Consider the following 14,770-nt stretch of genomic DNA (forward strand, 5'->3'; position numbering starts at 1 on the left):
TTATTATTAAACATATTAAACTATTCTGTTCATTCTATAATAAATGGAAATTCTAGGAATTTTAATTAAATTTAATCTTCTAAGTGAAATCTTCACCTCTGGGCATCAATAGTACGTATAAACTTTTAAGCTGTTTTAAGTACAGATAAAAGTGATGCTCTGGCCATCTCCCATGATGGTCTTTTTGGAGAAGAGAGGTATGGAAAGTGTTTTGGATGCGTTTGCAGAAGGAGGAACCCTTTCCTATGGTTCTGCAGATTAATGGGGCAAGGATTATCAAATGCTCATTGTGGCTGCAAAAAAGAGTGTTACCAGTAACTCTCAAATGCGAGAATAGCAATACATGGGATCTAAATTTGGCGATTTCTCTCTTTCTCCTCATCTTTCTGACATCTGCTTGTAACATTTATAGAACTGTTCTGCAGAGATGGAGAAGTCTTCAGTTTAGGTTCGCTTTACTGGGGATCTTGCAGAGTCACAAATACTTTTAACCACTAAGAGCTGGGGGGAAGAAACATTGGCTATTTTGCTCCTTATGTAAAGCTTTTACTCCTGATGCATTGTAGGTGTATATCTCAAAGCTGGTGTGTTCTAAAAATTCTGATTTTGAGAGGTGCTGTTCCTGTGGGTGTGCACAGGACAGCATTCCTGCAAACCCGTTTCCTATTTTTTATGTTCTTCGTTCAGTTTTTAAAATTGACCTTCTATGTGTGTCTCTGTATGTCTGGTTTTGTCAGTGCTTATGCTGATGTCTCTACATCTGAATCTGCCACTTTGTCCCAAATCGGGCTCTTTGTATATGATTGGGCAACCATTTGTCTCTCAAACAGTCAGAGGAAGGTGCTGACGCTGCGTGCTCCCCATGGGTGACCTTACAGTAGTTAATGCACTCGCATAGCATCTCTAAGGTCTAAGTTTAGTCCTCTCTTGCCCCAGGGAGATTCAAACCTGCATTTCCAAGGAGCAGCAGCCAGCAGATAAGTGACTATTCTGGGACTGGAGCAGCCTCTATGTCCTTGATTGAAACCCTCTTCTGTGGTTTTCTCCAAACAAATGGTGAAACTTGTCTTAACAACAGTCTCTCGAGATCCTCCGTGTCTCCAGTGGCAGCAGGAAAAGGCAAAGCGACAGTGTAGGGAAACGGACCGAGCCTGAGGTCCCAGTGCTGCTTTATCCGAACAGGGATCGTGTGATTTTGCCGTCGTTCCTTTGAGACTCTGTGAAGGGACTACTGTGAGATGGGTAAGGGTTAAATCAGTCCGAAAGCTGTAAGATAGAAAAGCCGGAGCCGAGGGCTGGGGAAGATGGTTGTGGAGAGCTGGAGCTGAAGCAGGTGAAAGGTCAGAGCTGGCCTGTGTGGGCTGTGGGGAGACTGCGATCGTGGCCGACACACAGTGCTGATTAACTGTTTCTGTTCATATACACTTCTTCTCACTGAACAGTAACAAACATGGCATTAAATACCTAGAAATAGCGGTGTCCTGCCAGTCTCGGTTACCACAACGCTTCGGAAAAAATTAACCTTGAAGTTCTCGACTGGGGGTAGGGGAGAGGTGATGCTGTCTTTGAATTGCCCCCGGGAGGGCGTTCTGTGCAAGTGATGGGTTTGCAAAAGTGTCTAAGGTCGTGAGATGTCGTGCAGGCAAATGCAGTTCAGAGACAGAACCTAATAAGTGGGGTTTTTTTAATGCTTACATTTGTTAACATTGTTCAAATAATGCAGATCTAAAGACTTTTATTAATAAAGGGATAAACTCTGTAACTAGGAATTAGAGTTGGCTTTTGGTCTGTATGACAGTTACTAAATAGTTATGTCTGGAATTTCAAGCAGCAGTTTGAAAACATATTCAATTTTAGTCTTTTCACATGTTGTGGAGATATATTGTCTACTTTTTATAAAGAAAGTAACAATCACTAGAGAATCGTAAATATTTACATTTTTGGGAAACTGCACTACAGGAACACTGTTGCATAGTGACAACTGCAATGCTTCACTTTGAGTTCCCATTCTGTGACACTCACACTAAGTTGCTTCTCACTTCCCTCTCCAATCTTAATTTCCATTGGGAAAATTACTGTTCCTGTTCTGTGGTGCTCTTAAAGGACTGGAGAGGTGAAAGGTTCAAGTGTTAAGAAAACATACGTGCAGTCCTGATAGCTTAAAGTCTGCAAAAAAAAAAAAAAATCAGTCCAATAATGTGGAGGGCCATGTGAATAGCTGTGGAAATAGAACTTCAGTTTTGTTTTTTAATTTCATTTATTTTCATAAACTGTAAAACTGAAAGATCAGCACAATGAGAAAAGTAGTTTAATATAACCCACAGATTTTACTTATGAATTAGATGGTACTTGAGATGCTAAGCCACCATTAACAGATCTATCCATTACTAAAATGGTGCTTACTATTGAGAAATAACTATTGGCCATCTGAAGCTATTTAGTATAGGTGTAGTTAGTTAGATTCAAGACTGAAGTTTCAAAGTTACTTGAGCTCATGTGTTTGGCTTGTTGCCATGAATATCAAATTAAGTTTCCATAAAAACTGCAAAATGTCAAATTAAGCAGTCTCAATAATCCTTAGTTAAATTTGAGAACTAGATCACTTTCCTTCCAGGTTTTTTTTTCCAGAATTAGGGTACCAAAACCTATCTGTCATGACTTCTTAGCAAATGTGTGGCAAGTTCAAAAAGTAAGCTGATGCTGGTGGAAAATTGCACCTGCTTTACTGAGCCTAGTAGCTTGAAATCTATGCAACGTCTTCAGTCCTCTTGCTGCTGGGCTTTCCTACTGGAGGTAACCATTTGTATGAAAGTGTCTCAACGGAGGATGCTCATTTACAACAAATTTTCAAGAAATCTGTAAAGTTGGATAGCTGTGTTGTGTAGCATCCAAGTGGATTGTGTCAAAATCATGCTTTACAGCAACATGCTTTTTGAATCTTGCTAGTTTGGTATCACTGTCTTTTTTTTTACCTAAATGTTTAACTAGTTGGTGGATGCGTACAGCACTGGAAGTTACTAAGTTTCCTCAATTTTGGATGCCCAATAGTCTATGCTTCACCAGAATATAGAGTATGTTCTTTCAACAATATTTTTTAATGCTCTTCTGCTCTCCTAATGCTTGAGAAAGCTAGTATGTCCTTTTTGGTATCTAAAACCCAAATGCAAAGAGAAAGATGGAAGAATACAGTTTCAGGCATGGTTTTACTTTTCAAACGACAGCTATGAGGATCATACATTAGTTCCCAGACACTTTTCTTACACATTTGATGTTTACTTTATTGTCTGTTGGTATATTGCTTGTTGCAATTAGCTGTTGCTGCTAGTATTTTTTTCCACCTGGAAAAATACATTGTGGCTAAGTTGCTTACACAAGCAAGCTCTTTCTATCTTATTTCTGTTGGAGATGTTGCAATAAATGATGTTTATGACTCTCCCAAGTTCAGTCTCACCAGAATAGTGTCAAAAAACCCCAAAGCTTCAAGTACCTCTGAGTCCTTGTTCTTTTACACTTCAATCTTTTTATCACTGACTTTCTTATCTGAATCATTCTTTAGGGCTGCAGGGTTCTGGTTGATGCACGGGACAAACTGGGGATCCCTTGGCAGTACACCGAGAATGAGAAGCACGGAATGTTTTTGATGGCTTTTGAAAACAAAGCTGGAATGCCCATAGAGCCTGCCACCTTCCAGCTGTATGTACCTGCACTGGGCGCGCTGTGGAGGGATTCGGGAATCAAGGAAGCCTTCAGCCGTCGGAGCGAGTACCAGCTGGTGAGTACGTCCATCTTCATGGTGAGAGGAAAAAAGTTCCCTGCTGTATAAATCTCTCTTCAGTTGAAAGATTGCTCGCTACGTGCAATATCTAGCCATTGTATGAGCCGTTTGTAGTAATGCTGTAAATCTGAGCACTTCAGCAGAAACAAGTGGTAATTGGAGCCAAACTTGAAAAACTACATGGCAGTAAGAGGGAGTGGAAAAGTGCACATGACTGGATAAACTGGAAGAGCAAGAGGAACCAAAAAAGGCAGGAATTGGTTGAACTAAAAATATTTTAGCAGCTCAGTAGGTCTGTTCATAGTAGGTCACTGATGAAGGCACACTTAATTTGTAACTTTCCAGTCCTGCCAGCTTGCACTATATTGATACTGGCAAACTATTCCTGCATGCAGATCTTTTGAAGTGAATGGAACACCCATTCCGGCTGCTGCTATTTGACTGTTTCTTTTCATCCTGACGTCTCCAAGTGAAACTTGGATAAGCAACTGAAAGATGACAGCGAGCATAAAAATGTGCTATCTTCCTTGCTTTCTTGTTATTAGGTTTTCATGCTCTTGTGCCAAAATAGCTGCACTTCTGGTATGGAATATGTTTCTGACAGCTGTTCATAATCCACTCCTTTTTCTTCCCATGTACAAGATGGAGATGCTTTTTTTTTTTCTCTCCTTTCTTTTTCTTCCTTGTTCAATGAAACAAAGTAGTGATCCATGCAACCTAGTACCACGGTTATTAGTTCTCAGAAAATTATATGGGATAATTTCCTAATTGTTCTAATAAATGTATCTTTATGATTTTAACATTAATTATGTTTCCCTCTGCAGGTAGAATTCTTTGTTTTGGGTGTTCTGTCCCCAAACTGCATTCAGCTTTTCTTTTAAAAAAAAAAAAAAATTTAAAAAAAAAAGGGAGACAGTTAAAGGTAGAATTCTTCATGCCTGGATATGTTATCAATGTTTAATTAGAGGAGTTAGGTTAGGTAAAGGATAGAAACATGGCTTTATATAGTCTCCCTTAGACTTTTACAAAGGAACTCAGCATAGCTAAAGGGAAACTAGAGAAATTCAGTAGTGAAATTCTTGTTGTTTGTTTCCTCATGCTGCTCCTCTACGTGGGTTCTCTAGTGTCTAATACGGTAGTTAAACTCATGTTGCAGCTCTTAGGTACTTATCTATCTCCACTAATAAGATGCCTATTTGGGTCTCGTTGCATATCTTTGAAATCTGTCTCTGAAGTATCTTGGGACTGCTAAATGGCTAAAGAATAAATAAAACGGGTAGGTAAAACTGTCACAGGATGATTGTATAAACCTCATTTCCTTAGGCTAAAAAAATGTAACAATTTCCATGTTACAGTACTGGGCATGGGGTGGAGGATGTGCAGGGGGGAGAGAAGATAAATTGTTCTATAATTCCTAGCGTCTGTAGACACAGACTAAGATTTTGCTGTTCTAAGCACTGTTCAAACATGGAATAAAATGATGGTTCATGCCACAGGGAACTTGAATTTAACATGAGACAACTACTAAGAGAATCTAGTATAGTAAGCAATAATGGTATCAGCAGCCTGTTAAATTTTTTTTTTTTTTCCGGGAACTGCTATGATCAAGCATGGGTTTTGTTTTTAGAGGGAGATTTAGATTGGGATCATGTGGGAGGTTCGTTCCTGTACTGGTTAGCAATAAAATTGCATCAAACTGGAAAAAAGAAGTCCAGTTTATTGAATAAATAGCATTCCAAGACTAGTAGGCCTACCTCTGCGTTCTCTGGCTTTGAGGATTAAACAGGAAATACCAAAAAATAAAAAAGCCTCAGAAAAACCAAGCATACAGGCATGCAAGTGATCATTTAATATGCTGTCATCTTCAACATCATGGTGTAGTTCTATCATGCATCTTTTTGGGTGGCATTCATGTAACCTATTTAATGTTACTGGGGCAACTGGAACTGCTGCAGGCACCAGAACTGTTAACTTGTCAATAGTGCAGTGATATGGTGTATTACAGAAATACTGTGTAACTCAGTCCTGCTGCATGTATCTGTAGCACTAACAACTTGAAAATGCTGGGTGCTATTATTTTACTGTGCAGGCTGCATCACCAGGAGATTATGAAGTACTTCAGTTGTAAATAAAAAGCACTTACTGCATAAAAGTTTTTTAAATTTAATAGATTGTTCTCAAGGATACAAATGCTACTTCTGGATTGATCACTAAACAAATTATTAACACCTTAATAACATGAACAAGTTTCCATGCCTTACTTCTAGGTTCAGCAGAAGTCTGATTCCCTGAGTACATGGGGATTAGCAGCAGTACAATTCCTTTAAAAAAAAAAAAGTTTAAAACTGCATAGCTTTTTAAAGAAAGCAGGTGGTTTAAGGAGATGCCTCACTTATAATTGCATATGATGTGTATAAACCCATACCTTCATTTAGTTTAAACTCTTGCTGGATATAGACTCATGTAAATAAATAGAAGCCAGATATAGTGGACTCTGAGAAAATAAATCTTTTCTGAACTGATTTTAAATAAGGCTAAAGAAAACTCCTGCATCAGCATTCCCTTTCTTACTTAGTATAAGTGAGCCATTAAATGGAATATGCTTGGTTTGAACTGAATTTATTATCTTTATTATAGTTTTTAAATCATCACCAAAATTTTGAAGCTTTAAATTACTATGATCTTTCTGAATGCTTCTTGACAATGTTTGAAATAATAATCTTGCTCAGCAGTTGCATTTTTTTCACCCTGGTCTTACAGTCAACTGAACACTAGCTCCTTTTTTTATTATTGTTATTATTTTGGCTTCTAAGCAATAGGATTATATTGGTCTGCTTTTGAACTCTCTCTTTCTCCAGGAAGTTGTGTGACTTTGTTTAAAAATAAAAAATAAAACATGTTGGTTGGTTAACTAGAGCTGAAAATTGCAGTGTACAGGTGTCTTCCTACAGTCTATAATGCTAAGCTTAATGACTGACTCAGTTGTAGCAAACTTGTTGAAAGAAAATGGCTCTGACCATAACCCTGTACAATCTGAAGCCTTCTTTTCTGGGACCACAGAAGCTGCCTCTAGGCATTTGAGTGTTTTCTGCTGCATATTCAGTGCCTAGAAGTGGTGGCTGTAAATCCCTGTCTGGGTCTTTGAGCATTTCGTAAGTGAGTGGGTGGATTCTACAATAGCAGAGTGCTTTTTTTCTTCACCATCTTTCTTAAAGCAGACTAACCAATTTCACTTTCTTTTCGCAAACATCAGCCTCTCACTCTTCCCCTGCCCCAGCCTGTCCCCACCAACCTAAGTTCCTCTGTTCCTTGTATGCAGGCCAAGTAGTCTGGGGACAAAAGCTTCATTGTATGTTTTGTTACATTGTCATGTCTCTGTCCTCGTTTTTTAACTACTAGAATAGGAATTCTTTTGTAATCAGTATGTGATTCTTCTCTCTTCTCCCTCACCCTCATTATCCTACCCCATTTTCTCTCTGTCTGTTAGAAAGGAATACATTTATCATGTGTCTCAAAATGTCCTGTAACATTTGTTCTTTTGAGGTTGCCTGTGGTAGTTTGGGCAACTGGATGTTAGTTCTTCAGTGCCAGCAGGTGGAGACAAATTCAAGTTTGAATGGCTTCTCAGAGAAAGGACCTTGGGATTTCAATTATGATTTAGCTGAAAGGATGAAAGCTTCTTCAGTTTGAGCCGAATAACAAGTGTTTGGGTATATTTGGGAGTTCAGGTGCATGTATCTGCAAGTTTTTCTGCACACATAAATGATGTTTCCTTTTATGTCATAAACCATGGAGACTGAGGCCAAGGTAGGAGTTGCTTTGGTCAGGTGGTTTCTGTTTTGCTGGGTTGTTTTTTTTTTTTTTCTTTCTCCCAGGTCTCTAGTGGGAGAATGTGAGAAGCCATTCACTTTTGTTTTAATGTGTCCAGAAAAAACAAAATCTGAAGCTAGATTAGGTACTTTTTTGACGTCTTGCATCTCAGCATACTTCACATCATTGTGGGTAAAGATGGGATGAATAGGGCTTGTCAGGCAAGAAAATGATACTTTTGTAACGGTCAGAACAGATACATATTGTATGCTAGCACTGTTACAGAGCTTAAGCTAACAGTGAGCAGATCTGCAAAGGCCAACATCTGGCTTTATCAATTCTTAAAGCAAAATTGACATTGTTTTATCAGGTTTTTTTAAACATGCACAATGTTTTTTGGTTTTGTTTTTAAATCTCTGACCTAACGAATCTTAGTCAAAGTAATTTCTTTATTTGAATGATTCTTACTGTTTCCCTTCAAAATGCCAAGTCTTTCTAGCTCGTAACCATACATTTCAAGAGCTGCTGAACTTCTCCTGTGGTACAAGTCATATTCTCATCTCTTCAGGACTGATGGGGCTATTTACTCTGAACTCCAAAGCCTATTTGTAGTTAAGGCAACTGTGCTAAGTTATTCACATGCAGCCAGAGCAGCTTCTGACTTGTGCTTAGATACCCGCCTTTCTTGATACAGAAAAGAGCATGGCCATCCAAGGAGGCTGCAAAAGCTATCTGTGTTAATGCAGCTATTCTTAATACACAGAATGTATTCATGATCCATCACTAGAGTATCAATTTAAATTTGTTATTATTGATGTATTATTATTATATTATTATTATTATTGATGTTCACTGCACTGTTGAAAGAATTTCTAATGTTTTAATAGCTCTGTTTTAAAAAAAAATAAATGTCAGCATTAATGGGAAGTAGTGGTTCCTGAGAGGGAAGTAAGGGGCTTGCAAATAGAGACAAAAACTTACTACTGTGTTCATAGCTATTTTTAGGTCTGTGCACAAGGAATTGTATGGAACACTTCCAGTAATACTTCAAATACTAAGAGCCTCTGAAGCCTTGGATGTGGGAAGACTCTGGAAAATATTTTAAAGACCCTTTCGCTTATATCAATTCACCATTCTCTGGGTGTTTTGAGGTGTGGGGGTCTGGGGGATATTTGTAATAGGACACGAGTCACTCCCCTATGAACTAACTATGTGGGTTTTTTCCTCTAAGCAGACACTTAAAATAAATCGAAGTGGTTAAATTATGCCTGCCAGAACAGGTAGTGTGCTGGAAATGTTGCACAGTGAACAGCCTGCTGCTTGCGTTAGTATAGCTTTGTTGCTGCGTTCTCCTTATATAAGGAGCTGATGGCTTCAAAGCCTCACAGGCAGCCAGCTGTGTGTTTTGGGCAGTATGGATGTGAGGCACTAGTCATTCGAACTAATTCTTGATTCACAGTGGACAAACTGTTGCTTAAATGTCTTTATTTTGGTATGGAAATACTAGGTATGGTAGTATGTAAGATGACCAGAAGTTAGGCCATATACCAGCAGCTGTAGCATATGGAGGTTATGTGGCAGCATTTGACTGCCTCGAGAAGCCAAGTGAATTGAGAGGTTGGACAGCAGAATACTGACCTTGGCATGAGAAGTAGGTGATTTTTGAAGTGGCATGTTAAACGAAGTCTACAGGAGGGGGCTCTATTTTGTCAGAATTTTTCAGTGCACTCTAATAAAGATTTCTTGAATCCTTAAGTAAAAAGTTTCCAACTGATCATTTATCTTTAAGATGCAAGGGCAGAGTAGAGTTAGCCTTAAAAGCGTGTTTCCAAGCTTTTACTCTTCTTTCAGCATACCTGCTTACAGCACTGAAATGCAGGAATACTTGCATACCAATACTGGTACTGACATAATGCACTCGCTAATGCACCTCCTTTTGAGGAAATACCAAGTGTCAAATCGACTCCAGCTTATACAATTGGCCATAACACAAAAATGAGCTCTTCTTTTTGCAAGCTACTCTTTGAATATGAGCTTACACAAGAGACTATGAATGTTGCTTATTCCGTAAGGATGCTCTTTTTTTTTTTTTTTTCAGAGCTGTGAAACTCACATTTCATCCGTGAAATCCACTGGGGCTTGACCAATGCTGGTGAGATGTACAAAGGAGATAGCCACACTGTTCAAAGTGCCAGCATGGGAAATCTTGTTACCGTTTAACGCATGTAATTGGGACTAGGTGGCAACTCTTTGCCAAATTACTTTTGAGCTTTGCTTGGGTATTTCTATTTTGCTGAACTCCTGTGAAACTAAATTATTGCTGTGGAAGTTATGTGGATTTTTTCTTTTCTAGATCTGGATGGGACATACCACTCTGACCCAGAAAATTTTTAAAAAAAAAATAATTAATTGACAGTAGTGCTACAAACCAGAAACTCAAGTTTGCTGTTGCTGAGCCTTGATATTTTATAATTGCACAATGTTAGTGCTAAAAGTCAAGTACATCTGTATCTAACGATGTTACATGAATTTTTTTTTTTTAAAGATAATTGTGAAGCTGTGGATGGTAAATAGGCCTGTTTGAATTTAGCTATTACACTTAAGGAATGATAGTGCTATATAACCTAAGCCTTCCCTTAAATGTGCCTCTTGTTTGTTGTTATAATCTGATCTTGTTATGTTAGAATTCTGAAACAGTGGCTTAATCTGACATAAAATGTCAGATTAATTTAAGAGATCGTTAACTTGCAGACTTTATCTATGCGGCTTGAATAATATCCTGCTCTAGACTCATACAGCAGGGTGAGTTATGGAGGTGTTTCTTTTTAGTTAAATATCTAAGCAAGGTTTTATGCCAGCATTGTGGCAATTAAGTACCAGAGGTCCAGATTTAAATTCTTAGTTCTAGTTCTGTCTTCTAATCCCAAGACCTCAAAAGTTTATGGTCAAGTTAGTGAGTTTGACTCATCTTTGTACAGCAAAAGAAGTTAATTGCTTGTTTAAGTATAATACTGCAAAGCATTGTGGCTGGTCTGTAGTAGGAAGGATTAGCAGTTGGAGTCCCTGGTTTCTAATCCTGTCTCTAAGACCAAATAGGAAAATTTTCTTCAGATCAAAGTCTCAAGTAAGAACTCTCAAACAAAAGTGGCATTTTGTTAAAGGAGGTGAGAGTGAATTATAGTTTGGGTTTTATTAAAAATTGAGAGGTAACATAAAGCAAAATGCAGCTGGACACCTTTGCACAAAATTCTGTGGATATTGGCTAATACTGTATAGTTTGTCAGTTTGCATCTACAGAAGTTAAATGCTTAGTCTCCTATTATATTTGCAGTATTCTAAAAATAAATGCTTAAATGAGATATGTTAATGGGCCTGCTGCTACCAGAAAAATTCCTTGAGCAGCATGGTGTTTGGCTGTACCAGCGCTAGTGTGTCTTGACAGTCACTGAGATTCAAACTCAGGACTAAACTAGAACAGGAGGCAGAGTTGAGGATGCCTTCATAACACATTGCCTGTCACCTACACCAAGGAATGCTTCTCTTCATAGTTTCAGTTTTGTTTCAAGTGCCAGTGAGCAAAAGGTGAGAACAACTTGCATTTAAAGTAGGCTGGATTCAAAACTATTTGGAGAATCAAAGGTCATAAATCATTTTACACTGCAAATCATTTTGAATTCTAGCAAAATCCACTTCTGCAATATCTTTTTCTCAATGACAGAAGCCATTCTCTCGAGCAGAACCATCCATAGAAAGCTGTGTGATGGGCAGAACAGTTATTAGCCGTTCTTAAATACTTTCTGCTATTGGAGAGAAATAACAAGAACCAGAAAGGCCATGAATTATGACCTTTTCAAAACAGTGCAAATGGAAAAGTGTTAGAGAATAGCAATTTGTTACAGTACCTACCTGAAGCTTCAACCAAGGATTAAAGCCCTCTGTACTAAATGCTCTGTGGAAAAATAAAAGGATTCCTGCTATGAATTGCTTCTGGCCTTAGGTTATAACAAAATGCAACAGCTGGATGAAATGTAGCCTGCATGGAATTGGGAGGATAAGTTGGAACATAACGAGCAGATCATACATAATAAATAAGTGGATAACAAGAAATTGATATGCCTACCATATGGGAACCGAGACGGATGCTGAATAAAAAGAGCTGTGCTACTGGCTGTTCTAGTACTCTGTATAGTGAACTCCTGGCACTCTACAATTTTTCCTTTTTTTTTTTTTTTTTTATAAAAGATCAAAAGCTTAGGACAAAATCACCTCTAAAGCCTGTAAAATGTACAGTGCATTAATGCAATTCATTAATGTCCTGCTGTCTATGGATATCAAAAGGTTGAAATTCAGACTGTGTGGTCCTGCTTTTTTAACTTTTAGGTTCTTGGAGGTAGATTAAAAAGCCTTGTATTTTTATGGTACTGTGTAAGGCTGCCTGTAGGAGTTTTTGCTTTTGCCCCTTGGATCCCAATAAATCTTGACTGTATTTTTGGTGTGGTTAAGGTGAATAAGAGAAACAACTTCATAGATACAGCTCCCATGTTGAAAATTCATTACGAGAATTTGCATCTTCCCTAATGATTGCCATTTTTCTGGTTGAAACATTTCTTTTTACTCATGTGTATTTTATTAAGAACAAACTTTTTTGTCTCTACCTCTTAGTAATTGAGCCCATTAGAGAACTGTCTGGGTGTCCCAAAAGATTTACAGAATAAATACTGTACTCATCCTTGCCTTTCTCTGTATGCGTGTGGTAGCGGTTATAGTCTGATGTCTTACCTTCAGCAATAGCGCTGAAACACAAAAGGTAATGTTCTTAGACTGGAAAAGTCCTTTTGGCTCCCAACTCTTGAGAATAAATGCCACCCTGCTTCTGGAAAGAAGCTTTAATTTTATTATGCATAAAATAATTAGAAAAAATACTCAGTATGTCTGTCTTTGCAGAATTGTTGATCTAAGCCCTAATTAGTGCTACTCTAAATCTTGCAGGACTGTATTGAATATAAGGATTTGTTCAGAGCAAGTACAGCTGTAATTAATCGTTGCATTCCCATCAAGAAATGCTGGCACATGCTGTGAGAAACAAGGAAGGAAACTTTCAGTTCAGGCTGTCTGAGCCAGTACCCAACTGCAGCTAAAAACCACTGGAGTAATCTCTTTATCCCTTTCTAGTATGCAGGAAAGTTCTGGGCAGAGACAAATCCAACCCAGTAAGCAGCCTTTAGCTTTTGATTATGCTGTTTAATTTCATGATCACAAAATTTCTAATGGAACTCAATAATTCAAGAGACTTCAAAATTGGCAACTAGTATCTCTGTAGAGATTGCCAGTAATGAGAATGTATTCCAGAAATCTGAGCAACTTAAGTACATTTAAAGGTGCACTCTTTGTATGACTTAAGGGAGTCTAATAAATAGAGTTCCTACTGAAATTTGGTGGAAGCAGTAGAGAGCTCATATATTAAGTAATGAGCATATGCATAGGTTAAAACTGTGGGAGCACAAGGATGACTTTTATTCTAGTTGCAACAAAATACCTGCAATATGCAGGGACATATATGTTAATATTTATCTGTTTACACTGAAGTCTAAAAATGATCAAAGAATATTGTTTCTAGTGGAAGGGCTTGTCAAACTGGTTTCAACCCTTCAATCTCAAAGATATAGCTGAAATGGAGACTGTTGTATTTGTGTTCCCATGACATGGGTTTTCAAAATTTTTGGTGTATTAAAGCTATGTGCACTACTTGAAGATCCAGTAAGGACTGGCTTAACTGTGTAAAAGAAAAGAGGGGGCTCCTGCTACTTGCTGTGTGCTATATTAGCAGTTTTCTGACCCTATGGCTGGTTTCAGGAAATTAGGCCAAAAAAAAAAAAAAAAAGGCGGCACTGCAAAAGAAGAGGTGGATGGTTCTGTTAAGCCCATCTCCCTGACATGGCTGGCTCTGTGCTCAGAAGAGCAGTGCTGACAATGCACTTCAGAAAGGTCCAGTTTTACATGTCAGCCTTCTGCACCTCGTTTGTATGTTCACTGTAGTAATTCAGCTTGCTTTCATATTGGTACCAGACCTTGTCCTCTCCACCTAGAATTGGGACAGCAAGCAAGGGTGATCTCAGTGTCTTTCAAAATTCTCTAAAGTGTTCCCTTGAGGAAAAACAGTAAGAGGTTAAGGCTTGGATTTTTCAAAGGGGCTACTGAATTTAATAGGATAATGGGTAATGAATGCTTTCAAGCTTTCCTGAATATCCTAGTTTATAGTAAGCTATGTAGGATCAAGAACAAGTAACAAGCACAGATGAACAAATAAGCAAAACATTGAAAACTAGGTCTGTTTTTATGAGGAAGTCTTCTGGATATTTTCTTCTGGAATATCTTCTGGACTTTTATACTTAAGAGAACAGGTATTTGAAGTTATTCTTAATTTGTCACACTGACAGTGAATTATGTTTAATGAGCCTGTGTTCTTTAAAACACAGGACCTGGCAGAAAGTTGAAAAGGAAAATGCAGGTAGGATAGTTAGGTAGCAGTAACTTGCTCAGCTGGCTATGTTGTATTCTTGCTAGCTATCAAAATCTTGATCCTTTTGCAATGACTTCTTGAGAAGACTGTAATTTTCTTTAGCCTACTTTTCTTCTGTTCTCTTCCCCTGCTGTCTCCCTAACAAGCCTGCTCTGCCTTAAAACATTGAGTGTTTTACTCAATGTGTCGTGCAAGGGTAGAGCTTAACTTGGGCTGTAGTTCTGTGATAGAGTAATCATGGTGAGCAATAGGAAATGGTGGTTTAGGGAGTTCTGCTTTGCACTACGTGTGCTCTTGCTTATGTTGGCACAACTGTTTTTTGGAAACTCTGCTGTAAATTGGGAAGCTCATCTGAGGCAGAGTGCAACCCTATGACTGGTTGTAAGCACAGCTGAGGTAGTGACATGCTGTGATGTTGGTGAAGGAACAAGCAGCTGGCATCGCAAGCGATCACGAGTCACCTTAACCTGGTGCTTGCCAAGGAATGATGGCAGTGTCTTTATCTTGCTGATCCTTCATCCAAGCAATGGTTCCCTTCTTCCATAAGTCTTTCCTGATGCTAAAATAAGATGACTGTACTTCAAAGATGCTGTTTAGTTTTTTAAATGTTTGTATTCCACGTTATGGAAGTATCTGAAGTGTTTGCATGCTGTTCAAAGTCAAGG

At 38.3% G+C, this 14,770-nt stretch overlaps 1 protein-coding gene across 1 annotated transcript in view; it reads left to right on the forward strand.

Annotated features, from left to right (window-relative positions):
• The window catches only part of GNA12 (G protein subunit alpha 12), a 44,734-nt gene that overhangs the window by 9,782 nt on the left and 20,182 nt on the right, over positions 1-14,770 (forward strand). Inside the window, exon 2 of the mRNA XM_052772704.1 lies at positions 3,557-3,772. Coding sequence (XP_052628664.1) covers positions 3,557-3,772 — 216 coding nt within the window. The remainder of the gene's footprint in view (positions 1-3,556; positions 3,773-14,770) is intronic.

The sequence above is a fragment of the Harpia harpyja genome, chromosome 21, assembly GCF_026419915.1.
Source record: "Harpia harpyja isolate bHarHar1 chromosome 21, bHarHar1 primary haplotype, whole genome shotgun sequence".
Classification (NCBI taxonomy): Eukaryota; Metazoa; Chordata; class Aves; order Accipitriformes; family Accipitridae; genus Harpia; species Harpia harpyja.